The sequence below is a fragment of the Rosa chinensis genome, chromosome 5 (genome assembly GCF_002994745.2).
Source record: "Rosa chinensis cultivar Old Blush chromosome 5, RchiOBHm-V2, whole genome shotgun sequence".
In the NCBI taxonomy this organism is placed as follows: domain Eukaryota; kingdom Viridiplantae; phylum Streptophyta; class Magnoliopsida; order Rosales; family Rosaceae; genus Rosa; species Rosa chinensis.
The window spans coordinates 1,146,419-1,173,485 of NC_037092.1; the positions used below are offsets into that span (position 1 = coordinate 1,146,419).

The 27,067-nt window shown below is 39.0% G+C and overlaps 3 protein-coding genes, 1 long non-coding RNA gene and 1 pseudogene across 11 annotated transcripts; 3 read left to right on the forward strand and 2 right to left on the reverse strand.

Annotated features, from left to right (window-relative positions):
- Positions 1-348: 348 nt before the first annotated feature.
- On the reverse strand, positions 349-4,447 carry LOC112202119. Of its 7 annotated transcripts, XR_005800023.1 has the most exons (9): positions 4,068-4,447; positions 3,816-3,979; positions 2,995-3,042; positions 2,625-2,744; positions 2,046-2,135; positions 1,366-1,479; positions 1,016-1,060; positions 861-941; positions 349-613 (listed from the first exon to the last, which is right to left on the reverse strand). It is a non-coding gene; the product is annotated as an uncharacterized LOC112202119 (long non-coding RNA). The 7 variants fall into 7 exon arrangements; XR_005800022.1 differs by lacking the exon at positions 1,016-1,060 and having other exon boundaries at positions 1,366-1,422; positions 4,068-4,393; XR_005800021.1 differs by lacking the exon at positions 1,016-1,060 and having other exon boundaries at positions 349-602; positions 4,068-4,392.
- Positions 4,433-6,694, forward strand: LOC112202118 (plant UBX domain-containing protein 3). Of its 2 annotated transcripts, none has more exons than XM_040506667.1 (4): positions 4,433-4,569; positions 4,916-5,108; positions 6,015-6,110; positions 6,278-6,694. In XM_040506667.1, exons 1-4 carry the CDS (start codon positions 4,556-4,558, stop codon positions 6,533-6,535), a joined length of 561 nt encoding a protein of 186 aa, XP_040362601.1. In that variant the 5' UTR covers positions 4,433-4,555; the 3' UTR covers positions 6,536-6,694. The 2 variants fall into 2 exon arrangements, with proteins under 2 accessions (XP_040362601.1, XP_024198807.1); XM_024343039.2 differs by having other exon boundaries at positions 6,281-6,694.
- Positions 6,695-13,506: 6,812 nt separating this feature from the next.
- Positions 13,507-19,118, forward strand: LOC112202116 (annotated as a pseudogene).
- A 64-nt stretch (positions 19,119-19,182) lies between these two features.
- On the reverse strand, positions 19,183-19,662 carry LOC112168362 (uncharacterized protein At4g22160). The gene has a single exon (XM_024305483.1). The coding sequence runs from the start codon at positions 19,660-19,662 to the stop codon at positions 19,183-19,185; it is 480 nt and encodes a 159-aa protein (XP_024161251.1).
- A 953-nt stretch (positions 19,663-20,615) lies between these two features.
- LOC112202117 (plant UBX domain-containing protein 4) lies at positions 20,616-22,878 on the forward strand. Its single transcript, XM_024343038.2, has 4 exons — positions 20,616-20,813; positions 21,160-21,445; positions 22,048-22,143; positions 22,346-22,878. The coding sequence occupies exons 1-4, from the start codon at positions 20,677-20,679 to the stop codon at positions 22,724-22,726; spliced, it is 900 nt and encodes a 299-aa protein (XP_024198806.1). The 5' UTR covers positions 20,616-20,676; the 3' UTR covers positions 22,727-22,878.
- The last annotated feature ends 4,189 nt before the right edge of the window (positions 22,879-27,067 follow it).

Genomic DNA, 27,067 nt, shown 5'->3' on the forward strand with positions numbered 1-27,067 from the left:
AATTTAAAAACGAGAAAAATCATAAATTTTTTGAAATCTGTCACTTGAAGAACCTCCTAAAAACCATGTTTTATGAACCTCCTAAAAATCATGTTTATCAATATGACACTCAATAATTTGAATAAAAACATTATTTGGCATGTTTTGACACACAAAAATTACCACGCGCAGCTTACTATCTCCCGCTATTTGGAGCCATGTTATACACGCGCTTCTGACGAGCATGTGGAATAAATACTTATATAAGAAACTAGAAATTTAGCCCGCGCTTTGCCGCGAGATTTAGTGTTATCAATAAATTAGAAGCCTTGATTGAGCTAAAGAATACCTTAGCATTAGTGGACATCATTAGTTTGATCTCCATTCAAATTGAAACTTATTTAAAGCCAAATTATTTTCATTCACATGTTAATATACTAATACACAAAATTTAGAAAGAAAAAACTCACTCAAGAGCAGAATTGTAGATAACTGAATGAAACAGTTTTGGATCAAAATTTTAGCAGCCACTTCTTCTGAAACAATGCTAAAGATTCCTCCAAAAATTGACCAAAATCTTTGATCTCTCCTGAGGTTCGGTGCATCATTGCCATTTTGAAGTTCTACCACAGTCCTTGCAAGGTAAGATGATTGATCATTAAATTCCGCAATACATATTTGACAAATGTTTCTCAATCTAACATGGAATTATAGCAAGAGCTAGAGCATTGTCTTCTTCAATTTCTGGAAGCTGAAATTAAACACCAAAACTACTTTGAATTGATTTAATACTACTACAGAATTATAAAGCGAGGGTATGAGATGAAGCAGTACATTCTTCTTCTTTCCAAAAATGATATAGAGCACGTGTTAATACTTACCAAGAAATGTGGGGGGTAAGGAAACGCAGCAACATAGCTTGCCTAATGCCTCGTGAATGATATGATTCAGTTGAAGTCAGTCTGCAAAAAAATTGCATTGAGGTTAAGTAATTGATACGATAATATAGAATCAACAGACTTTATTGAATTATCACCTGCTGATATAAATTCTTTCAAAATGTCCTCAAATTTCTGAATCTCTGCATGAGTATACACAATTTAACTAACAAAAGCGATCCTTGAAAATTGAAGCAAATTTTGAATCAAAGAATTTGGCTACTTCAACAGTAGTAGAAAAGAAGTTGTGAATAAGCTTTTGTAGGAAAGAAACATTCTAGAAAGAGATGAGCATATATATACACGCACTAGAAAGAGATGAGCATATCTATCACTTTTAGTTGCAAATGGGAAGCTCATAAATTAAGACAATTGGTAGTTGAATTACACAATATTAACATTTGGAACAACATGTAAACAATTGGAACATCAATTTCGGAGATCATACTTGGATTGAAGAGGCAGTTGCAGGTCTTGTAGCAAAGATCAATTGTCAGCTGTAAACCTAACAGAATTGCCCAAAATCAGTTCCAAAGCTGATTCAACTTTAATTTCTTAAAATCTGCAAAATGAAATAGGTTCAATAAAATTTTTGTCTGTCATTGTTTGGTCAGTTCCAAAGCTGACTACATCATATTGTTTGAATCTATCAGGCCATGTTGGATCCAAATCCAATCTGCAGACCATCAGCTAAAGAGTTGGTTGAAAATTCTATTTTCCACAGGGTGATAAAAAATGCATGGGCCTAGGACAACCACAATTGTGAATTGTAGAGATTGGGGTTGACCCTTATATCTTACTGGCTCTAGCACTATTGTGATACATAGGCTAAGTTTACTCTTGTATCTTACTGTTCCACATGGAAGTTTAGGAACTTCTATCAAAACTCTATAAGATTCTGTGATTGTAAATGAAAAGTGAAAGCTATTGCTAATCCATATTTACAAAAAGATAAGTAATAAAAAGTATACACTATTGGTTCTACTAATTGAAGTACAAAATCCACAATTACAAAAACTCAAACAACCTTTTCATTGAGTAAATTCTTTCTTATAGCAGATATATTGATGATGATATTCCAGAATTATAAAGAAACCAAAAGTTGCAAGAATGTATCTGAAAATATACCTGCAGTAGTTCCTTGTCAACAACCTCCTTTGCCCGGGGAGTTCTTTTCTTGCCTGTATCAACTTTCTCCTCTTTTTTCTCACCTCTCAACTGCACCATTGAAAATCCTGAACTATATAAACAACCTTGACAAAAAAATAAATAAAAAAATAAAAAATTTAGGTTACTCTAGATGCTCATTAATCCATTAAATGCGGTTGTCCTTATTGCCAGTCAATCTCAACCCATTTTTCCTCAAGTAGAGCTTAGATTGATCCATTTTCAATTTTTCAATCTATTAGTCTGTCACCAAACAATGACAGACCAAAATTTCATCAGTACACCATACAAACTGAACATGATCATATCATTTTTCTGTTATTAATGGAATATAAAGGGGATACACAATGGCAGCTCGTTGAGGTGAAGTACAGAAGAATTTTGTTTGTCATTTCCACAGAAACTATTTGATGATTCAGCCGTTTGTTGCTGACACGCTATAATCAAAATTTAAATAATGTTTAACCTGTAAATAGACAACAATTTTTGCTAAAATTATTTATACAAATTAACATCTCCAAATATATCAGATATGTCTACCTGTTTTCCACATCTTTGATCTTCTTGAGCTATCAATTCTCGTTGAAGCAGAATTCTGAATGCCATCACACTGTCCTAGCATTCTCTTTGTTTCTCTTGCTACAGTTTTCGATGCCATCACTGTAATTTACTTAAAAGTTTAGATAATTATTTTTCGCAATAATAATTTGTAAATTAATTTGTAAACTGATAACATTACTTCAAGCTAACAGACTGACAACAAACAAATTGACAATAACTTAATAATTAACTGCTCCTGCAATCTGACAGCATTCATATATGAACAATAATCAACTCCACATAAAACTAAGATCTATTTACATAGAGATTAATACTTGCAATCCTAATAACATGATTCAAACATTTGCACCTAAATTTGAAATACTTGGAGATTTTGACAGCTCACTGTTCCTGATATCTGTAGAACAAAAAACAGAAAAATTGATTACTTATTACAGCTATATACACAATAAGGCAACCTGTGAATTTAAATCTTGAAGGACATCATTATATGAACTCAACAAATAATAATACAGTATTTGAAACTAAATAATATGTAAAAGCAGCACGGGCAGCCAAATAATGTACTCGTAGATTCTCAACTATTTGAATCATGAGTGAATACCCAACCCCAACACAAGTTGAGGCACCACTCTCAATTGTACTATTGTTCCTATTATGATTCTTTATCTTCTTATTGTCCAATATCTTTTGTATATTCTGTTTAAAATCTGAATATGTCTTGTTTGAAACCTTTTCTGCAGATAAAACAAACAATTACACAAAAACCTGACCATGAATCTCACAACCTGGGAGAAAACCAATAGAAAACGCCAAAACAGAAGCAGCAACATACAGAGACAAAATAGTACTCCTTGAAATTCAGAAAAAAACTAACACATTAATATATGTTAACATTCTCCATAGATCAGTCAATGTCAGCAACTAATATCAATCAATCAACTAATAAAAGTTCATCACTCAATATATATATATATATATATATATATATTACATATTCTAACCAGAGCCACAGTTTTGAACTTATAGAAATGTCTATTCATCCAATTAAGTAACCAAATCTATTACACTCACTCACCCACAAAAATTGATAAGAAAGCAAGAAGAATGGAATTATACAGAAAAAATTCACTTTCATACCACATTGCTAAATAACCAATCAGTGCTTACCAATGCCGATAAGCAAAGCAGAGAACCCCTTCATAGCCGCATAATATCCAACATACAGTTTCCCTCTCTGCATCTGTAGTTGTCAACAGAAACAAACCCAAATTAATCCCAAAAGCTCCAACATTCAAACCAAATTCAGACGCAACTGAACTCAGAATTGTAACCTGCACAATTGAAAGACTTTTGTTTAAAATGAAAGGATTGAAATGAAAATATTAAAGAGGATCGTGACTCAATTCAATGAGTACTTACCAATGCCGGGGAGCTGAACAAAGCAAAGAACCGCTTGTTCTTTGTCAATCCTCCCTTGAATATCTTTCTGCACAAAAAGAATGATGGAACCCATTAGCTTATTCTTGATGGAACTCAATTCAAACTATCTCCTGCTGTGTGGTTGCTGAACTTCTTCGATGTCGTACTGAGTGAGCGATGGCGATAGGGGCAGGAAGAGAGAAGAATCCGATGGCCGTAGAAGAAGAAGAAAGAAGAGACTGATGGAAGGAAGCATCAAGCATAGCTCAGTGGCAGAACCGCAAAAAAAAAACATCTCAAATGAGGCCAAAAGCGTCACTTTGTGACTCTCATCATTGGTATATACTAAATGACGCACTCTACTGATTAGCTGTGAGTCAGAGTGATGACTGGTAGGTGATAGAAGGAAAGACGTTCCGGTTCAGATCAGCTATATCAGTCAAGTCAAGAATCGAGATCGCTCACTCTTTCTGGTTTCACAGATAGCAATGGCCTCGCAAAGGTCCCTCCTTTGATTCTCCCATCCCTAATTTTCTCTGAATTCTTGTTCTTTTTTCGTTTTTATGTATGTGACTAGCAAATTCTTCATGTTAAGATTTAGAAATCTGAAATTTTTATCAGAAATTTGGGGTCTTCTTCACGTTTTTGTTTCAGACTCGAAAAGTACTGAATTGTAATCAAAGATTAGCTTCATAATTTCATACAGTTTTTCTTGTCTACTTGATTGATTAATGAAAGTTCGGTTCTTTTTCGATGAAAGTGTTACTCTTTCTTCTAAACATGTTCATGTGATAGTTTAGAGTGGAATGTTTGAAGAGAGTTAATGTTGGTAAGTACAATGTTTGCAGTGGATTCGATGTGGATTCGATCTTTGATCAAGCTAGGGAATTGGGAACGTTAGAGGGACGGTTTGATCCTCCTTCTGCTCCGCAGCAGCCCAAGACTGTTGTTCATAACATCATTTTCTGGTCCGATGGTTTCAGTGTAAATGATGGCCCGTTGAGGCAGTTGGACGATCCTGAAAATGCACCGTTCTTAGAGGTAATGGCTATGGAACTTTGACTCATAGAAATAAAACAGAAAAGAAGAAGAAGAAAAAAAACTAGATGATTGTAGAATGACTCTTAGTGATCAGGACTTACCTCGGCAATTTGGGGGTTCGAGGTGCGCCAATTATATGGGACTCTATCCATAGCTAAAATAAGATGCCTGGTTGTATTTTGAGAATTGTTGTTAATACTCTAAAGTCTAAAGTGGTTTGATTAGTGAGATCAAATTTAAATAGGAAATAAATCAAAAATGTATAAAGAATGGACGTCGCATGAACTCTAAGTGTTAAGAGAACATTAATTTTTTGTATATATCTACATTATGTATATATATATATATATGGTATATTTTCTTAACGAGATTACGTATTATACGTCAAGTGCTTAACTTTGTTTAGTGTTGGTTTTTTTTCCCCTTCTTATTCCGGACGACCCCCCAAGTTACAAATCCTCGTTCCGCCTCTGATCCTCTCCCCTAAAGTCCATCCGCACAAAGGAGTGTGGAACTGTTAATAATAGTCACCTATATTTTTAATGTTTGATTTCAAAAGCTAGACTTCAGTTTTTAAATTACGCCTCCTTTAAAGCAAGTATTTTGGGATGTCCAAATATTTGGGGGGCAGGCAATTTGATTCCCTTAGAACTAGCCATGATTTTGATGATTAATATCATCTAAATTATTTTTTGTACATCAAACATTGCTTTCTCGACTCTTAGCCTCTGCTGTTATGGTTTAGTTAATTTTATGACTCTGCTTGTGATCTTCTGGATTATTTGCTTTTAGATATGTATATATATCTCTTTTATCACCAGTACTGGTTCTGTGTTATTGGTATTCTCTGCAGTGACTTTGTAGTTTTTAGTTTTTTACTGCTAAGTTTTTCATGTGTCAACACAGTTTATCCGAAAATCTGACTGTCCAAGGGAGTTACAGCCAGAAGATAGAAGTACTGAAGTTCATATCAATCTTATAAGGCGGGACGGGAAATGCCCGGTGAGTATTCTCTCTAAAAGATGTACTTTGTGCATTACATTTACCTCACCATTCAGAAGTATTGTATTGAAAGTTCCTAATGAAATCTGCAAATGCATCTCAATGCTGTTCAAATGCATTCAATTTAGCCTGTTCTTCCACAGGCATTAATATTTCTCACTTTGCAGCAGGGCCTAGTTGTGGATAAAAGTTTGCCATGGACATCAATTCAGCTTAAGTTAGCTGATGGCACTTGCATGACTGCAGAATTTAACTACCGTCACACAATCAGTGACATACGCACCTTTGTCGACACATCTAGGCCCGGGAGTCCGAGTAATTATCAGTTGCTGGTGATGGGGCGCCCTCCCAAAATCCTCAATGATCCGACTCAAACAATAGAAGAGGCAGATCTTGCCCGTTCGGTTGTGATCCAGAAATTCTAGTCAGCTGCTCCTTTATATTTTATTCTGGTTGAACTTTTTATGTGCAAGGTATTTAAGAGCGTGAACTTTTACTCTTGGAGTTTCAGTGTACATGTACAATGTTCGTCAAGAAGGTTGATTCTGTTCAATAAAATTTGAACAAAGTTTTTTTTTATTTAATTTAATTTACATTTTTATTAAACAAGAACCAAATATTTGGGAATTACAGCAGAATTTCTACCACGTGATGAGTATGCAGCCTAACAACAAGGAGAGTGACAATGGGGGAGGAAGAGTAACGTGAAGGCTCACAACAAGACCCTCCACCACCTCTTCCTTGAACAGGACCATCCACAGCTAAATATAGCTTAGAGCATGTTTCAGCGTGTTGCTGTGGCCGGTCTCCACCTATGATTGGTCATTGGTGAGGTGGTGACCTTGAATTGATAAAATGGAGCTACCACCGGTCAAGGGGTAACTGGCCTAACATCAAAAATTCTAATTTCCTTGACCCAGGCCAAGACCAAAACCTTGACCCAGCCTAACCGGTTGCCACCTTGGCCCAGAGCCCATCGTGGGTGACGTCAGTAGTAAGCGTGGAGACAGAGACGCGTTGAACCGAACGTGGAGGCCACTTCTTGTCGTGTAGCGCGGCAAAACGCGCAGCAGCGTTTTGCAGCAGTTTTTTTTGTCGCGAAGCGACAATAAGGGGACAGCAGCTGGTGCACGTGGAACAATCCCGTTGGTTGGTTTGGATTTTCGAACCCAACTGTCAAATAATCTGGTTCGTTGGATTGAATAGTATCTCCAGATCTGACGGTGGTTGATTAATTTGTATGATTATATGTGTAACGGTAAGAGACGGCAACAAAAAAAAATGGTAAAAAAATCTAAAAAATTCTCTATAAATAACTACCGTTTATTTTACATCTCACACCCAAATTTGTAGCAAACTAAATGCCAAATAAACGCGGTTTTGATCCTTGCTGTCATCCGTTCTATATCAATTTATCTATAAATGTCCATTATTACAATCTATTTACATCAAATATATTTCAATTTTACAATAAGCAAATTTCAAAAAAATTCAATGAACAGTACTTGACCGGTCAAGAAACTAAACTAGTGGAAACACATGTCCAGTAGCAGTGAACAGTTTCTTGACCGGTCGACCCAGTGACCTTGACCTTTTCCTCCAACGGATGAACTTGTTCTTATGGACATCCTCATATGGCACCATATTGGCCAGGACACACATGACTTCTTTTGTGGTGATGTATGTATAAAGTTATATTGGTTGTTAGGATCATTTGACATGTTCTTTTGTAGATTTTAAGACCTCAGCAACAAATCAAGCAACACCACCACTAAATATCGCTTATAGACGTCCTATTACATAGGCATAATTTCTGCAATTACGAATTAGTAAAGTAATCTCTGATGCATGCAGAGGGTGAGACCACATATGGCTGCCATGAGGCCAACACCGAAGATGGAGCTAGAAAGGAGCCAGAAAAGAGAGTGAGGCCCCATATGCAGGGTAAGCCGCCTATAGACGTGAAGAAAACAACACATTATAGAACAAATAAAAAGGAAAATAATCAAAATTACTTAGATCTCTGCTATGCTCATTTATTTACCTTTATTTATATACCAATTTCATTAAAATCCTCTTGCAAATTGGAATAAACGCAATATTAGAATTTAGGAAATAGTAGTTAGTTGAGATGAAAAGAAACCATAGATTGACAAAAGCACAAAGAGGGAATGAGAAACTGAGGAGGCTTACTTTGAACATTTATGAGTGGTCTCTCCCATGTTGGACAACCCCATAGTCAAAATTCAAAACAAATGAAAGGGCTTTGGGTTGAAAGTTAACGTTGGCTTTGATCTTTGGCTTGATTTTGGAACTGAGATTAAGAGGGCAGAAGGGTGCTTTTGTAAGTACCGATGGAAATGAGTCAATGTGTCAATAACTTTAGGAATCAGTCTTAGGAGTGTAGGCTGGTTCACATCCTAAAATAGGATTGCAGTGTAACTTGAATCCTAATTGAAACTATAGATCGATCTCAATATCTCTAATAATGTTATGACTTTCTTGAATTACCAAACCATCAACAGAAACTAAAACAACACACACAAACACCAAATTTGTTAGCGCAGTAAAACCCTTAGCAAAGTGAAACAACTGCGGGCACTATGCTGGAAATAAATCCACTAAAGAAATCAGTACATAAAGAACTTACAGACACACAATCTTCCTAGACCCAATCTAGAAGGCAGCTTTGTCTTTGCTTTGTTGCTGATTCTGAATTATGGATATATGAACCTCCTTCATCAATCTTCAGATGACACAACTCTCCACATAGTTGTCAATCATCTCAAGGCACAAAGGCATGTATATAACACACATGAAGACATACACAGATGGTGTTTTAAAGGTATGATTTTATGGGTTTGACAATCCTTTGGAAGCTAGACATGGAACAGCTTACCAAGACATTCTCAAAGAAGATTTTTGGCTCAGTGCATTTCCAGAGAGATCTGAGGATAAGGGAAACTGAAGAACAGTGCTCTCTAAAATGCAAGCATGTGGCTAGCTGAGTGTGAGAACCTATTTATATGAAAAGACTGGAGCTAGGGCTGATTGTGTATGTGTAATAAAGATAACTCATTTGTTTAAGATCAGACAAATTAAAAAAAAGCAAGCCAGCTCAGCTTAGACACACAGGATTGAAACGCAAGTCTCATCTTAAGCTAAGAGAAATAAGAACCTTCAGTCCTAAAACGGCAAGCAATATGAATGCAATTTATACCTGATGATGATGTGTTGAGGAGAGTAGGACTTAAAGCTTTGAAATCTCCATATTTATGAAGTCCCAAGAGATGAACAATTCCTAGTTATAATGACTCTTGATTGTTGAGCTAGGAAATGCCAATTCTACAATATTTTGCACTAACAGCTTCTTATTTATAGTACTAATCCTAGCCAGGGTTAATCGTTCCTGATCATAATCTGCACCGTTGGATGTTTGTCATATTTGAACGGCTGATATTATGGTAAGAGGACCTGTGGACCTAGACCACGAGGATATACTGTGGTAGTCCTAAACTTCAAGAAACTCTGACTGTTTGACTCAAGATTATGAGACTTTCTTTTGAATTTCAAAACATGCCGCCATTTTTGTGATAAAGTAATCTAAGGTTTATATTCAAAACCAATTGGCAATGGATGGAGCCCAAACCCTTACAAACCATAAGCAAAGTTATATTTTCCAATATGGGAATTATATTTATACACATTCTCAACACGCCCCCACATGTGTGAAGATTTCTCAAGCCATACACGTGGACAAGTTATGTTGGGTGACGGTGAGCACGTGTGGCCATCGCTGAAACTAAACACGTGGGAAACCTGGCTTTGATACCATGATAAAGTAATCTGGAGTTCACATCCAAAACCAATTGGCAATAGATGTAGTGGTCCAAGCCCTTATAAACCCATAAGTAAAGTTATATTTTTCCAATGTTGGAGTTATATTTATACACTTTCTCAACATTTTGTTACCTCCTTTAGCTCTTTATACGTTTTCAATAACCATTTACCAACTACTGATTCACTGCCTGGTTACTGTGGTTGTTTTCACATTTTCTTTTTTTTATATATTATATCTTAATACTCTATTTTCAGGCTTAATAACTCAGCTACTCGAGCGTTCGATCTCTCTTGACTTGCCTAACACCAATTTCATTTCACTGCTTCGTTTTTTATAAAGGGTTCCACTGTAGCCATGCGGATTCTTCCATGTTTGTTCGCCGACGTCATGGTCGTTGCCTCATCCTCCTTTTATTCATTTTTGAAAACTTATCGTACTCACTCAGGCTAAACTCCATCATTGTCGGTTTTTGAAAATGAGTAGCTCCTAAGATTCTTTTACTAGTATTTTTGTTTCTTAAAACTAATTAACTATATACAATATTACAATTTTCATGTAAAGAAATAACGTGAAAAATAAATTTTTTTCATTTTAGTTAATCTCTTTTTTATAGGAGGTATTGGTTTTGATCCCCTCCTTTTATTCTTCTTCTTTGATTAATAAAAGAGTTCTTGACCAAAAGCCCCAAAATGAGCTAAAGTTATCCCACTTACCCCAGCAACAGATTTTTATTCCTCATTACGCAATTTAAACTGAATTGACAATTTTGCCCTCAACCTAATAAAAGAAATGCATCGATGCCATGCTCCTCTCTCTTTCATCCCTCCGATCTACCACTCTCTCACCAGATTACTCTTTCTCTCCTCTCTCTCTCTCTAGCCGAGATATCAACGCCGGAGCTCGGCGAAACCATAATGATATCATTACAAAACCAGATCAATTGTGCGTGGGTCATCGCTGTCATCTCCTTGGTTCATTCCGTCGTCGCCGAGATCCTCTTTGTCCACCACGATGTCATCTTCAAATTGCTTCTCCCCCCTCACATCGTCATTCTGTTCTAAGAGGTTCTCCAGCATCTTATCGTTTCAAGGCGTCACTCTAACAGCGGAAGCTTCCGGTCAATGTCGCGCACCTTTATCCGACATCTCCTGGCCCTAGCTCCACCACTCCTTCACCTCTCCAATCAAAGCTGAATCCCAATCCCAAGAATTCGTACAGCCAAGCCGGCAGAGGATTGGGGAAAGTGTGGAAGAGGAAGTAGTTGAGGAGGAGAAAGACGAGTAGGCCCTTGCCACCGAGCTCCGGCAGTGACTACATTGGCTGGAGGTAGGCGAGAGCGGCGTGCTTGACGAGCGGTTTCTTCAGAATTTCGTGCCACTGCTCTGCTTCTCCAACAGATCTCGGATTCCCGGGTCTGCAATCGGCGAAGGGAGCAAGAGGGAGAAGACATGGGTGCCCATATCTTTTTTTTTAATTTTATTTATTTATTAAGTAATGGGACAGAAGGAAAGAAAAAAAAGTTTTGAATGTCTATTGAGGGCCAATAGATGTCTATTGGAAGGCAATAGACGTTTTAAAATTGATATAATCTCTTAGTTTTTTTTCTTTAATTAAAGTTTTATTTGTCTAATTTTAGGAATATTAGTTTCCATTTCTGCTATCAAAAGTTCTATTGGGGGCCAATACATGGCTGATAGACGTTTACTGGGGGCAATATACATCTATTAGGGGGCAATAGAGGTCTATTGCCCTTCTATTAACGGACAATAGATGTTTATTGAAGGTAATAAACGTTTCCGGTGAGATTTTCAGAAAAATCTGGTGAGCTGCCGCGGGTGACCGGAATCCGGCTGCCGATGACAGGATTGGTGAAAGTTAGCCGGAATCCGGCGATCGGTGACGAGCTCTGGCAAAGCCTCCTATGGTTTCTCTCCCTTCCATTTTTTTCTCTCTCTCTCTCCCTAAGTAACAAAGGGGTGAGGGGTGAAATGGTATAAAAAAAAAAAATCTTAATGGGGTATTAGGGAAGACTTCCTTAAAGTGTATTGAGTAAGAGGGAATAAGATAAGGTTGGTGGGAAAAAAATCTCTAAAAATGGGGTAAATGAACAAAAATCCTTAATAAAATGGAGTGATATGGATACTTTATTCCTCTCATATCCTCGATCATTTAGCCAAAAAAAAAAAAAAAGAACGTGGAAAATAGACATAAATTTGAATGAAGTTTGACACGTTGGAGAATGAAATAACATGATCCCCGATGTGATCGGCTTTTAATACATCCTAATGTGTTAGATATTCCATAAATTTAAATGACCATAGAAATTTAAGGATTTGATTCGTGACAATGATGGAGCTCCTATTGATTAGTGATTACATGCCCATCCTAATGAATGGTCTTTATTGTAGAGTATCCAATTCACCTTGGTCATCAATCTTCCTTCATAAATTCGTTAGTGTACGTAGTACAGTTTTATGATTTTATTTGATTACAAGTTTAGAACATAGTTTTAAAGAAACATATATATCAGGATAAAATTCAGTTGGTGGATGATGGCTGCATTGATAGCATTCCTTTTTCGGAGCAGCAAATGGAAGATGAGGATATGCTTTTGATCTGTGTCTTGAGGGGATAACATTGCTGTTTGTATTTATTCTATAGTTCGTGTATGAAAATCCTCTTGTTATATTAGACATGTTTAATATTGTTATGTGCAGTAGAATTTGGTTTCTGTAGTTGAATTTAATTGGTTTCCGTAGTACAATATCGGCATTCAACTTATCTGGAAATAGTCTTCAAGAGAAAAGTACAAGCTAGGTTAGAATTTTTGGAGGATTTTTTCAGTGTCTTAGTTTTGGGAATACAAATGAAATTCAATCAATAATGGTTCAATACTGCATATTAATGTTTTGTCCTGAGTGTTTCAACTTTCAAGTAGGCTTTTCTATTACGTCAAATTAATTAAACTATGATTGGATTGTTTATAAATTGACCACTACTAAGCCAGAACTTGAGGGCATGTACGTTTGTGGTTACAAGGATGCATGGCTGCCCTCCAGATTTTGAAGATCCTCCTTCTCGGAGGTCATGTTTTGTTTGTAATACTTGTGGTGTTCATTGGAGTTCGGGATGTCCAAAGTATAGGGAGAAGCATGAAGAATGGAAGAAGTGGATGCGCTCAAGGGATAGAAAATGAGTCTGGATACTGTCACATTATGTTGCTCCAGCCTATTAATAAATCTGTTGTATGACTCCTCATATGTAAAAGTGCTTATGTTAATTTGATTAACTAATGTGAAGTTTTAGATAACTTAAGGTCATCGTTTGCATTAACCATCTAACAGAGATGGTCCGACGGCTAGTCACAGTATTTTTCCATTATTCAGTAATCTTAAAAGTTAAAATTCACAAACCCGATTGGACTGACCACGGTGTTTAACTAGTTATTGTTAAGAGTATGTTAGGGTATTTTGGTAATTTTAGTAGTAGAAAAGCTGATATATAAGTAATTAAGTATGTAAAACTGTAATTTGTAACCAACTCATTAACAGGTAGTCCTCTCATTTTTCACGTTTTCTCCGTCTCTCCCTTCCTTGGTCTCTAATTCATAGCTCAGCTTTCAGTTATGGATTCAAAGATTACGAAATTAAAAACCATAACTGTGGGCTGCGGGCACTTGACCCAACTCATAGATGGACTATATATCCCCAACATAAGGCCTTTCCGGCCCAAATTCTATATACTATTTCAAGTCCTCTGAACCACCACCGCCTTCGAACGGCGGTGCTGCGCCCTATATAAGCCTGGACCCGTTCGCCACTCTCACCTCCACTAACTAAACTTAGAGAGAGAAACTATGACCATTTTCCGACGAATTATACTCCGAACAGCTCGGACCCGGCGGTCGGTCCCCCAAACCCCAAACCCTCCTCCACGTGCTTGCTCACGTGACCTCCCAACTCCCCGCCTTCTCTGCCACCGTAAGCTTACTCAATTTCAAGATTTTGTGATTGATTTGAACTATACGAGCAATAATGATTCATGTATTGAAGTTTGATGCTAATGCTTTTTGTGTAATGTGGTAGCTGTTTGTGCTTGTTGATGTGTTTGTGATCAGTTTTGTGAGTGTTATGAAGCATTAACCATATTTATGGCTTTGATTGATGAAAATGCAGGGTGTTTTGAGCAACCATATCGTTCCAGTGCATATGAAATTGAGGTGGTGAAAGCTGTGCCAAGCCGGGCGGTATCGTATGTATCCGGCTGTTTTGGCTGGTTTGATTGGACTTGGAGGTCTGGAGGTGGCTTATGCATATGCTGAGGAGGTACATTTGCATTATTTTGTTGGAGGGTTTTGTGAATTGAGCAATGCGTGATAGGTTACGTGGTGCATTGTTGAAGTTGTTTTGCTGTTATTTTTGGTGTTCTGCAGGCTGCTTCCGTGCAGGGTTTGCCGGCTGATGCCTCGGGGAATAATGTGGAGGAAATTGCCAAGAAGCAAAGACAGGAAATTGAAGACTTGCTCAAGAGTAAAGGGATCCAGCATGGTTCTGATCCCAACTTTAGTGTTTCTGTCAAGGGGCAAAAGGTTAGTGAAATGCTACGGCCTTACATGTCTGTTGGTTTATAAGTCACGTTCAAGTTTTCTTAGATTGGGACATGCACACATGCATTAGTTAGCAATGTCCTCTCCCGAGGACTACTTAGTAACTGGCGAAAGTAAACTACTTTGTAAAAGAAAATTCATGCTGCTGAGAAGAGGGTGCAATTTTGGCAAGTTGAGGATATTACAATGTGATTTTTGATTGTTCCTTAAACTTCAAAAGAGACATCATTAACAGAAGAAGATAAAAGTCTTAGCTGTACATCATTACCCTTACTTGGTTTCTAAATTTAATGTCTTAAACTGTGAGGAGTGCCTAATCATCTCTTATAGTGTATACTGAGTTTTAAAAGGGTCTTCTGAGTTCTGAGCTACATTAGTTTTGTTTGTATGCGCTTTGTTCTGTTATAAGAATCTGTGTGTAGCTCTCTTTTCAATATGAACACTAATGAGCTTTTAATGGGGTATAGTTAGCCATCAAGTTCCAAATTCCTCCTGCATGTGAAGCTTCACAAGTGATTGCAAATATTGCTTCTAATCTTGGCTTGAAAGTTGAAGCGCATGGTGGTGGTTCAGATATATCATTACGCGCCTGGGACAGGTACTGTTAGACCATTATTTTTTTTAGTGTCCTAAATGTATACTCAGTTTTATCTATATATTTTGGCTTTATTGTTGCATTAAGCAAGATGTGCTAAGTAGTGTTATCTATATTGTGTGAACTATGTCAGTGGAGTTGCTTGGCAACTAATGCTTATGACACCCAGAGAAACAGAAGGAAACTGAAGTTGATCAAGGGGAATTAAAAGATGTGAATGAACATGATCGAGATCTGCACATCCTCGTTTTCTGTTCAGTCATTACCTCAACAGAAAAAGCTGTGAGTCTTTAGCTTTTTGCACTTTATGAAAGTGTTCTCTTTGAAACCTTTGGTTTTACTTTCTGCTGCTTCAATATTCCAAAAGTAAAGAAGCTGTAGCTATGGGGTTTTCATATCAGTCAACATAAATTATCGCAGGAAATTGAATTTATGAAGCAGGGCAGCTTGAGTCCTGAAGAGCATGATGCTCTGGTATCTGCTTTACAAGTAGCTGGGGCAAAAAAGAGCTTAATCCACAAGAAAAAATCTACTGCAGAGCGAAGAGTGAGGGAAGATAGCGCGCAGACTTCATCTATAGAGAAATTCATAACCAGTCTTGAGTCCATGGGAGTGAGAGTTTATGGAGTTGATGAACCCAATATGAGTTCTACAAGCAAAGATATTTAATGGGATAATCTTGCTGGATATGATCTGCAAAAGCGGTAAGTGAAGATATTTAGAAAAATCTATAATGTTTTAAAATTATATTTAGATGTGCAATCTTGATTCTTGAATTTAGATGAGCAATCTTGATTCTTGATGAATAGTTATTTTTGAGTGGGATGTGATGTGTTATGATCTGAGGCAAACAGTAATAGATATGCCATTTTCTGGTGGTAAACAATGACTTTCCGGTGTTAGGCAACTAATGAACATATCTGCTTTCCAAGGTTGTGTCCTTGAAAAGCAGTCAATTCAACAATCACCAATGAGGGTGCATATCTGATATTGAGTATGAGAGATGAAATTGTTTCTCGTACATGAATCTCAATTGCCTTTTGTTATCTTGCAATAACATTCATGTTTTGATTGTGTTATTTTTTTATATCACTGATTTATGTGTGGTGATATTGAATATATTAAAATGAGTTCATTTCTCACTTACTTTCTGTCTTGAACTCTTGATTGCTTTTGTTTGGGTGTACTATCTGAGTGCATGAGTGCTTAAGACTACCTAATTACCTATATTGAACTGCCACTGCTCATTTTGTGTAGACAGATAGAAGACACGATACTACTGACTTTGCTTAGTCCTGAAACATATGATGAAATTGCCCATGGAACTCGTCGCAAATTTGAGTCAAACAAACCTCGAGCTGTACTCTTCGAAGGCCCACCAGGTGCACCCAATTTAACTTTGTTGATTCAATATATTTGAGATGTGAACGTGTGAGCTTTGTCCCACTTTTGTGCTTGCTTTTGAAACATGTGAGAAATATACAATTGCATTAGTTTTGACATCTGTCAAACTTACTTAGAACATTTGTTAAATTTCAGGTACAGGGAAAACTTCTTCTGCTCGTGTCATTGCTAATCAAGCGGTGAGCTGCTACGCATTTCAATGCCCCCTTTTTAGTGTCAATGCCTAAACACTAGTAAGTTCATGAAATAAACATTCCATTCCAGTAGCATAAGCATCTTTGCTTCTTGTATACATCTGATTTGACTAGTAAATGGTCAAGGGCTTGCTTGGTTTGATTGATCTATTTTTTAAGTGAGCAGATTAATGTTTCTGGTAAAGGTTTTGCATGTAGATGAAATCCCAGTTTCAAAAAACATGGAAAGTTCTGATTTCTCTCACTCTCTATAGAATATATCACATGGCTTGATTGATTTGATGATCTATCTTTTTAAGTGAACAGAGTCATCTTTGCAAAGGTTTTGCATGTAGATGAAATCCCAGTTTCAAAAAACATGGAAAGTTCTGATTTCTTTCACACTCTATAGAATATATCACATGGCTTGATTGATTTGATGATCTATCTTTTTAAGTGAACAGAGTCATCTTTGCAAAGGTTTTGCATGCAGTTGAACTCCAAGTTCCCTGAAAAAAAATTTACTGCCAGAACAAAAGGAAAAGAAAAGAAAAGTTAATGTGGCGTATTTTTGCAGGCCGTCCCAATGTTATATGTTCCCCTTGAGGTTATCTTGTCCAAGTACTATGGTGAGAGTGAATGATTATTAGGGAAGGTGTTTTCACTTGCTAATGAACTCCCAGATGGTGCTATCATTTTTCTAGATGAGGTAATTGAAGTAATAATGCTTTGTGGCAACCTTTGAAATATGCATTAAGTGTTATGGTGATACCTCTGCGACCAATAATATTTTGTCTTTGCATGGTTGACATCTGTATTTTTATGTTCTATTTGATTTTCATATTTTGTAGAAGGTTCTTAAATAACATGGCTTCCTATTTGATGCAATTCCAGGTTGATTCTTTTGCTATTTCGCGAGATAGTGATTTGCATGAAGCCACATGGAGAGTTTTGTCAGTTTTGCTGCGACAGGTATAATTGGATTGTAAAAGGTATAATTGGATTGTCATTGTTTTACAATACACAGATGATGCACCTTTTAACTAGTGTTCTAAATTTGATTTCATTCAAGCATTAATCAAATGTTTTGAGAAAAGTTTGGAGTCACCATGGCTCATGCCCTAGCAAAAGCGGTTGTATGATCCAAACGGTGCTCCAGCTTCCAACTAGGTTCAAAACCTCAATAAAGAGAGTCGAGACTTATTCTTTCCATAATCAACTTGGACACTGTTAGGAAGCTATTGTCATGCCCTTATTGAATGAACCATTTCCTGTGCAGATTGATAGATTTGAACAGGATAAGAAAGTGGTTGTAATTGCTGCAACAAATAGGAAGCAAGACCTCGACCCGGCCCTGATCAGGTATATTGGTTTTAGTTTTCTCATTTAGAAGATGAAAGTAATGTATAACTTTCCAGGATTGTTTACTCTCCTTTTATCACTTATGTGCAGTCGGTTCGATTCAATTATCCCATTTGGCCTACCTGATCATCAAAATCGTAAGGAAATAGCAGCTCAGTATGCAAAGCATCTAACCGAAACTGAATTAGATGAATTGGCAACAGTAACAGAAGAGTAAGTTCAACATATAATTAAAATTGTCTTGAATCTTTTTCCCCTTTGGTTAGTATTTGCATACACATGTTCCTTCTCCCTGTTCCTTTTGGGAATGAGAGTTTCTTGAAACCAACTGCCAATAGCTCATAACCTTGTCTCTCTGTTATTATGCTAGAAGCTGCATGGGGACTAGTTTATAAAACAAGTTTTTATCACTCACAATAACTTGGGAGCTTGGTTTACCGTTGCCCTCATATTCAATGTGCCTTTTAATCCTACAACAGATATTGTCTTTTGACTGTTGTCTAATCGTCTCCGACCATTTTCAGGATGTCTGGAAGGGATATCAGAGATGTGTGTCAACAAGCAGAGAGGTCGTGGGCATCAAAGGTAAAGAATATCTTTGTTTTAGAACCTCCCTCCCACTGTCTCCAGTAGTCTTTAGCCTTCACAGACTTCTCTTCCTGGTTTTGACAGCTGATCCGAGGAAAAGTACCCAAAGACGGAGACCAAACCCGTCTTCCACCTCTGCAGGACTACATAGGGAGTGCCATGAATCGACGCAAGGGATTCCTCAGCTCCCCACCCCGACAAACCCAAAATTCCGCGTCTGACATAAAGAAGGCCAGGGTTGTACTTGATTGAAGTCACTAGATGAGCTATTGTACTACACACTTCTGTATATATCATGCCCATTTCATTAGGGTTTATCACAGTAGAGAAGCTCCAACTTTTAGTAGAGAAGTTGACAACGACAATTGTGTGCATAAGTTCTTTACTATCAATGAGTACATTCTCTTCTTCATAAATAGCAATGGCATGTTTTACAGTACAGGTATGAAAGACTTTCAATTTGAGTACAGAATTGCAATTCCCGTTTTGCCACCGGTTTTGACTCATAATAACAAATTACACTGAAGCAAGCTCAAGGCCAAAGCTCCTTCACTGTTAGGCGAAGACGACGAGTCGTTTTCTCCTCCTTCTTCTCCTTCTTCCTCAGCTCGCTTCCGTTTACGGCTGGGATGGTCCCTCCTCCGCCGCGAAACCAACGACGCGATCTGGAGCTGAGTCTGCAGCAGCATCTGAGTCAACTCGGCCTCCGACTCGAGCCGCCGCTTCTCCGCCTCGAGCCGCATAGCCTCCCTCGCCTTGGTCATCTCCAGCTCCGTCTGCTCCATCCTCAGCAGCGACTCCGAGACGATTCGGAAGCTCGCGGCGAGGCCGGAGAGGCGGGCCGACTCGCCGTCCGATTCGGAGGAGCTGTCCGAGTCGGAACTCGGCAGCGCGTGGGAATCCTCGGCATCGGGGGCGAGTGGACGGTTGCGGTGGTTGCGCGCTCTCCGGTTGGGTCCGGGTCGACCGGCCCGGTGTGCCATTATCGGAGTCGGGAGACTTTCTTCCTCAGCTGCGAAAAGTGATGCTGCATTACGTTGACATATTACGTGAAATGAATACAACTTTGCAAAGCTGCTTTCGTCATAATTTACCACTATATTGCTTTTTTCTTTTTTAGAAGGTTTTTTCCTTTTTTAATTATGAGAGACGGTATGATTCGTTTATTTTAGTTGAATGCAAGTGAGGTTAGTAATGCCCACGCAAATTAACAAGAATATGCGATGAGAATTCTTTAGTAGTGATACTTGCAGTTACAGCATATGGAATCCAGCAAGGCTAAAGATGCTCGTATCCATATAAATTATAAAGCAGCGAGGTTAACTATATCCATTCAAATTAGTGATGCTAATGACATCCGTGCAAGCGACTAGCGAGACTAACCACGCTTATGCAAGCAAACGAGGCTAATGACAACCATACTCGTGCATTCTCAACTCTACGGTAGTCGATTGTTGAATTTTCTCCAAATTTATTTATTTTTGTCTAAAATCATGATTTTCTTCAAGGGAAAAACTGTATATTATAATACACGTTTTTTTATTAAAAAATTCATATTATTATTTTCTAACCAAATTCTTCTTATTTGTAAATCATGATTTTCAAGTAATTCTGGACTTTAAAAATCTAGACTTAAATTTTTTTTTATATAATTTTTCAAAATTTAAACAATCGGATTAAAAATTTTGAAATCTATCACTCAGAAGAACCTCATAAAAACCATGTTTTATGAACCTCCTAAAAATCATGTTTATCAATAATAGAAGTATGACGCTCGATAGTTTCAATAAATAAAAACATTATTTGGCATGTTTTGAGTTTTGACACACAGAAATTACCGCGCGCAGCTTATTATCTCCCGCTATTTGGAGCCATGTTACACACGCGCTTCTGACGAGCGTGTGCAATAAATAGTTATATAGGAAATGACGCGCTCAAAGCTAATCAGTAAAGTCAAGAATCGAGATCGCTCAATTTCTCTGGTTTCGCAGATAGCAATGGCCTCAAAGGACAAGAAACCCTCGAAACCCCGAGCCGGAGGCATCCGTACACTTTCCGATCTGAACCGGAGGTCCGCCGACTCCGACAGCGACTCCGATGCTCCCCAGGAGTATTACACCGGCGGCGAGAAAAGGTCCCTCCTTCGATTCTCCCATCCCTAATTTTCTCTGAATTCTGTTTCTTTTTTCGTTTATATGCATATGGCTAGCAAATTCTTCATGTTGGATTTAGAAATCTGAATATGTTATCAGAAATTTGGGGTTTTCTTCATGTTTGTGTTTTTTTAGACTCGAAAAGGACTGAATTGTAATTAAAGATTAGCTTCATAATTTCATACAGTTTTTCTAGTCTACTTGATTAATGAAAGTTCGGTTCTTTTTCGATGGAAGTTCTACTCTTTCTTCTAAACATGTGATAGTTTAGAGTGGAATTGTGGAAGAGAGTTAATGTTTGTAAGTACAATCAACAATGTTTTGCAGTGGAATGCTCGTACAGGATCCTACGAAAGGCAATGATGTGGATTCGATCTTTGATCAAGCTAGGGAATTGGGAGCGGTGGAGGGACCGATTGATCCTTCTTCTGCATCCTCAAGCTCGAGGAGCTTTGCTGGAACCGGTAGATTACTATCGGGGGAGACTATACAGTCTGCTCCACAGCAGCCCGAGACTGTTGTTCATAACATCATTTTCTGGTCCGATGGTTTCAGTGTAAATGATGGCCCGTTGAGGCGGTTGGACGATCCTGAAAATGCACCGTTCTTAGAGGTAATGGCTATGGAAGTTTTAGAAAACAAAAACAAAAAACAGAAAAGAAGAAAGAAAAAAACTAGATGGTTGTAGAATGACTGTTAGTGATCAGGACTTGCCTCGGCAATTTGGGGGTTCGAGGAGCACCAATTATATGGGACCCTCTATCCATAGCTAAAATAAGATGTCCCGTTGTATTTTGAGAATTGTTGTTAACACTCTAAAGTCTAAAGTCCATCCGCACAATGGAGTGTGGGACTGTTAATAATAGTTACCTATATTTTTAGTGTTTGATTTCAAAAGCTAGACTTCAGTTTTAAAATTACGCCTCCCTTAAGTTGTCCAAATATTTGGGGGGCAGAGGCAATTTGATTCCCTTAGAACTAGGCATGGTTTTCATGATTAATATCTAAATTATTAATTGTATATCAAACATTGCTTTCTCAACTTGTAGCTGTTAGTTTTATGACTATGCTTGTGATCTTCTGAAATATTTGCTTTTAGATATGTATATATATGTCTCTTTTATCACCAGTATCGGTTCTGTGTTCTTGGTATTCTCCGCAATGATTTTGTAGTTTTTAGTTTTTTACTGCTAAGTTTTTCCTGTCTCAACACAGAGCATCCGAAAGTCTGAATGTCCAAGGGAGTTGGAACCAGAAGATAGAAGTACTGCAGTTCATGTCAATCTTATAAGGCGGAACGAGAAATACCCGGTGAGTCTTCTCTCTAAAAGATGTACTTTGTGCATTACATGTACCTCGCCATTCAGAAGTATTGTAATTGAAAGTTCGTAATGAAATCTGCAAATGCATCTCAATGCTGTTCAAATGCATTACATTTAGCCTGTTCTCAAGGGGGATTGTTGAATTTGTTACTTACAAGTTACAACAGGCTTTAATATTTCTCACTTTGCAGGAAGCGGTGAAGCGTCAAGTTGCATTTCAGGGTGTTGGAAGAACTCTAGGTAGCAGCTCTGCACCAGTGGCATCTGAGCCAAACGCTTCATCAACTCCTCCAAGTACTGGTCCAACTCCATCCCTGGGCCTAGTTGTGGATGAAAGTTTGCCATCCACATCAGTTCAGCTTAGGTTAGCTGATGGCACCCGCATGATTGCACAATTTAACTACCATCACACCATCAGTGACATACGCACCTTTGTCAACACATCTAGGCCCGAGAGTCCGAGTAATTATCAGTTGCAGGTGATGGGGTTCCCTCCCAAAATCCTCAATGATCCGACTCAAACAATAGAACTGGCAGGTCTTGCCAATTCGGTTGTGATCCAGAAATTCTAGTCAGCTGCTCCTTTATATTTTATTCTGGTTGATCTTTATATGTGCAAGGTATTAAGAGGGTGAACTTATACTTTTGGAGTTTCAGTGCACATGTACAATGTTCGGCAAGAAGGTTGATTCTATACAATAAAATTTGAAAAAAGTTTTTTTTATGTAATTTAATTTAATTTTTTATTAAACAAGAACCAAATATTCGGGAATTACAGCAGAATTTCTACCAAGTGATGACTTATGCAGCCTAACAACAAGGACAGTGACAATGGGGGAGGAAGAGTAACGTGAAGGCTCACAACAAGATCCTCCACCACCACCTTTAACAAGACTATCAACAGCTAAATATAGCTTATGGTTTATTGGCAACGCTGTTGGGCGCTTTGTCAGGATGGAAGAGCCCGTTCATGGGATTTATCTGGGCACGAGTTTGAAGATTAGAGTCCTCATAGATATTGATAAACCTTTGAGGCGAGTGGCACATATACGGCTACCCGGTCACAGCAGGGGGTCTTGTTTTGAGTTAGATTATTTGAAGCTGCCATCTTTCTGCTATTTTTGTGGTCTGCTGCACCATGATTCGAACCATTGTGTCCTGCATACCACTGGTGTTATTCTCGAACAACAGTTTGATTTCATGCTTTGTGCGGAAAAGAAGGACAAGTGGTTGCTAGAGAAGGAGTTACAATCGAGGGAGACGGCGATGGAGAATCTGAGACGGAACGGTCGGCGCTACGGCTTTCTGGACAAGGGTAGGGGGGGTTGGTCGATGATGGCCCCAGATTTCCCGGTGTCTGGCATGGTTAGGGATAGATCTGAATGGGAATTGGAGGATGGGAGGCTGGGAACTGAGGACAGTGCGATGTTGGTTGATAGTGGTCCTGGGGTGGGAGAGGTGGAGGAGGACGTCAGAACGGGAAAGCGACGGAGGCTGACGGCGGAGGTTAGTGATGCACCAGATTTGGAAGGTGTCTCGGCTCGTAATAATGACAACATTGATGAGCCAGTAAAATCCGGGGCGCTAATTGCTACGGATCCCTCAGTTGTTCAACTGGAATCGAATAGGCTAAGCGTAAGTGATGGAGGTATTCAATGCATGGATTCGCACGATAATTTGATACCTATCCCGCCATTTTCGAACGCAACTACAGTGGTGGGGTTTGCTGGATCTGCGGCGGAAAAGGAGAATGGGCTGTCGGGGGGGCCTTTACAGTCTGCCCAGTCTGGGCCTGTTTCTGTGGTCCGTGACCAAGGCTCGAAGGCCGAGTCTGCTGAGGACGTGTCATTTGTTTCGAGTGATCTAGAGACTGGGTCTTTTTTAGTGGGTGGGTTGGATAGTCAGCGAAGGGTTCCACTGAAGGCCGAGTTGGGCCCTAACCGCAGGAGGCCTAGTGTCAAGAGTAAACAGACAATGTTCAAACGGGGCTTTGTAGTGGGTGGAAGTGGGAAGACAGGAGGTGGTAGGGGTTCGAGGATGATTACTAAAGCTGTTATGAGCAATGGACGTGCTCGTGAACGTTCCTCCGTGATGGGTCCGGTCTCGACCCATCACGAGAAATGAATGTCTTATGTTGGAACTGTCAGGGGATTGGGAACCCCTGGACAGTGTCTGGGCTTAAAGGGATAGTTTCCCTCAACCTTCCCAATGTTATTTTTCTTAGCGAAACAAGGTGTACTGCGGATGAAATGAAGGGTGTTGGGGAACAGCTAGGATGGAAGAATGCGATTTCTGTCAACTGTCGGTTTGTGCAGAAAAAGAAAGGTAAGGGGGTAAGTAGAGCTGGGGGTCTCTGCTTTTTGTGGAATGATGATATTAAGGTGTGTCTCCAATCCTTTTCGAATAATCATATTGATGTTGTGATCGGGGACGAGGGTGATCCTCGACGGTGGCGCTTTACTGGTGTGTATGGCTTTCCAAAGGCTGGGGAGCGTTCTCGTATGTGGAATTTATTAAAACAGCTGAGTATGCATGGTAATCTTCCTTGGGTTGTTGGGGGGGATTATAATGAAATCTGTGAGAACTCAGATAAGAAGGGGGGTGCTCAAAGATGTGTACGGCTGATGAACGATATGAAAGAGGCGTTGGCTTTTTGTGAATTGGGCGACATCAAATTTGTGGGGCCTCAATTTACATGGAGAGGTATAAGGGGAGGGGAGGAGGTCAAGGTCCGGTTAGATAGATTTACCTGCTCTTTGCATTGGCGTGACTTGTTTCCAGCATCTAAGGTTCGTCACCTTGACCCATGCACATCAGACCACCTGCCAATTCTACTCGAAGTACGTACACAAAAGAAGAGAAGAAAAAAGAGAAAGAAAAAGAGATTCAAGTTTGAGGAGTGTTGGCTGTTGGATGAAAGGTGCAAAGAGGTGGTCAAATCCAGTTGGGAGAGTGTGTCTGGGGTGGGACCTGCCCAACTATTGTGGAATAGAATTCAAAAAACACGTGATGCTCTGGAGTCTTGGAGTGAGAAGACTTTTGGGAGTATACGAAAGGAGATAGCTACAACAAGAAACCAACTTTCCGTTTTCTTTGACTCGTCTCTTTCGGCACCATTGGAAGAGGACAGAACGGCTCTTCAGTCAAAACTAAATGATCTCCTCCATCAAGAACATGTCTTTTGGAGACAACGTGCAAAAGTTTTTTGGTTGAAGGATGGAGACCTAAACACTAAATTCTTCCATCAGCGAGTCAAGAACCGAAAAAAGAAGAATACTCTTATAGGTTTATTTAATAAAGAGGGGGTGTGGTGTACAGAGGGAGATGAGCTGGAGGGTATTGTGCTTCATTATTTTGAGGACCTGTTCACTTCTTCCTGTCCGGAAGATTTCCGGAATATTCTAGAAGGTATGATGGGTGTGGTCTCGGAGGTAGATAACCGGGCTCTCACAAGACAGATTGAAAAGGAGGAAGTTATGGCTGCCCTTAAAAGCATGCATCCTTCAAAGTCTCCGGGTCCAGATGGCTTTTCTCCTTGTTTCTTCCAGACCTTTTGGGAATTGGTAGGGGATGACATAGTTGGGGCGGTGCGTGAGTTTTTTGTATCGACAGATGCTCTGAGGGCTGTGAACAGTACGCTTGTGGCTTTAATACCAAAGGTGGAAGTACCCCAGTATATGCACCAACTGCGTCCAATAAGTCTGTGCAACGTTGTGTACAAAATTGGTTCAAAAGTTCTAGCCAATCGGTTAAAGCCTTTGCTTGATTCCATGATCTCTCCTTTTCAAAGTGCTTTTGTTCCGGGTAGGCTTATCACTGATAATTCCCTAATGGCATTTGAGATTTCTCACTGCTTGAAGCGACGTAGAAGCGGGAAGGTGGGCTATTGTGCTTTAAAACTGGACATGAGCAAGGCGTATGATAGGGTTGAATGGGTGTTCTTGGAGGCGGTGATGAGGAAAATGGGGTTTGGGGAGGATTGGATACGGTGGATAATGGATTGTGTTAGCACAGTGTCGTATTCATTCATTATAAACGGGGAACCTCGAGGGCAGATTATCCCTTCACGGGGTCTTCGTCAGGGGGATTCCATTTCGCCGTATCTCTTTTTACTTTGTTCTGAGGTGCTCTCCCGTAGTATTTTGAATGCCGAGAGGAGGGGGGCATTGTATGGAGTTCGAATCTGTAGGGGTGCTCCTAGCATTAGTCACTTGTTCTTTGCAGATGACTCTTTCGTTTTTTTCAGGGCAGGGAGAGGTGATTGTGAGGTCGTTAAGACAATCCTGCTCGAGTATGAAAGAGCTTCCGGACAACAAGTAAATTTTCAAAAAAGTTGTATTTCTTTTAGCAAGAATGTGCATATGTTGATGCAAGAAGGGATTGCGGCTATTCTTGGGGTGGTTAGGGTTGATAAGCATGACAAGTACTTGGGTCTTCCGACGGAGGTAAGCTACTCAAAGGTGGAGGCATTTGGTTATTTAAATGAGAAGATCCGGAATAGGACCCAGGGTTGGAGGGAGAAAACACTCAGTATTGCGGGTAAGGAGATTTTAATTAAAGCAGTTGCTCAGTCAATTCCTTCTTATGTTATGAGTTGTTTTGAGGTACCTAAATATTTGTGTGATGAGATGCACCGTTTGATGGCTTGTTTCTGGTGGGGGGATGATGGAGATGCAAGGAAGATTCATTGGATTGCATGGGAGAAGTTGTGTTATCCTAAATGTCAAGGAGGTTTGGGCTTCCGAAATATGCATAATTTCAATTTGGCGTTACTTGCCAAACAAGGGTGGAGATTGATTCAACAACCGGACTCCATTATTGCTAAGCTCCTTAAAGCCAAATACTTTCCGCGTTGTTCTTTCATGGAGGCTGCATTAAAGGGCGGGGAGTCGTATACCTGGCGTAGTATTTTA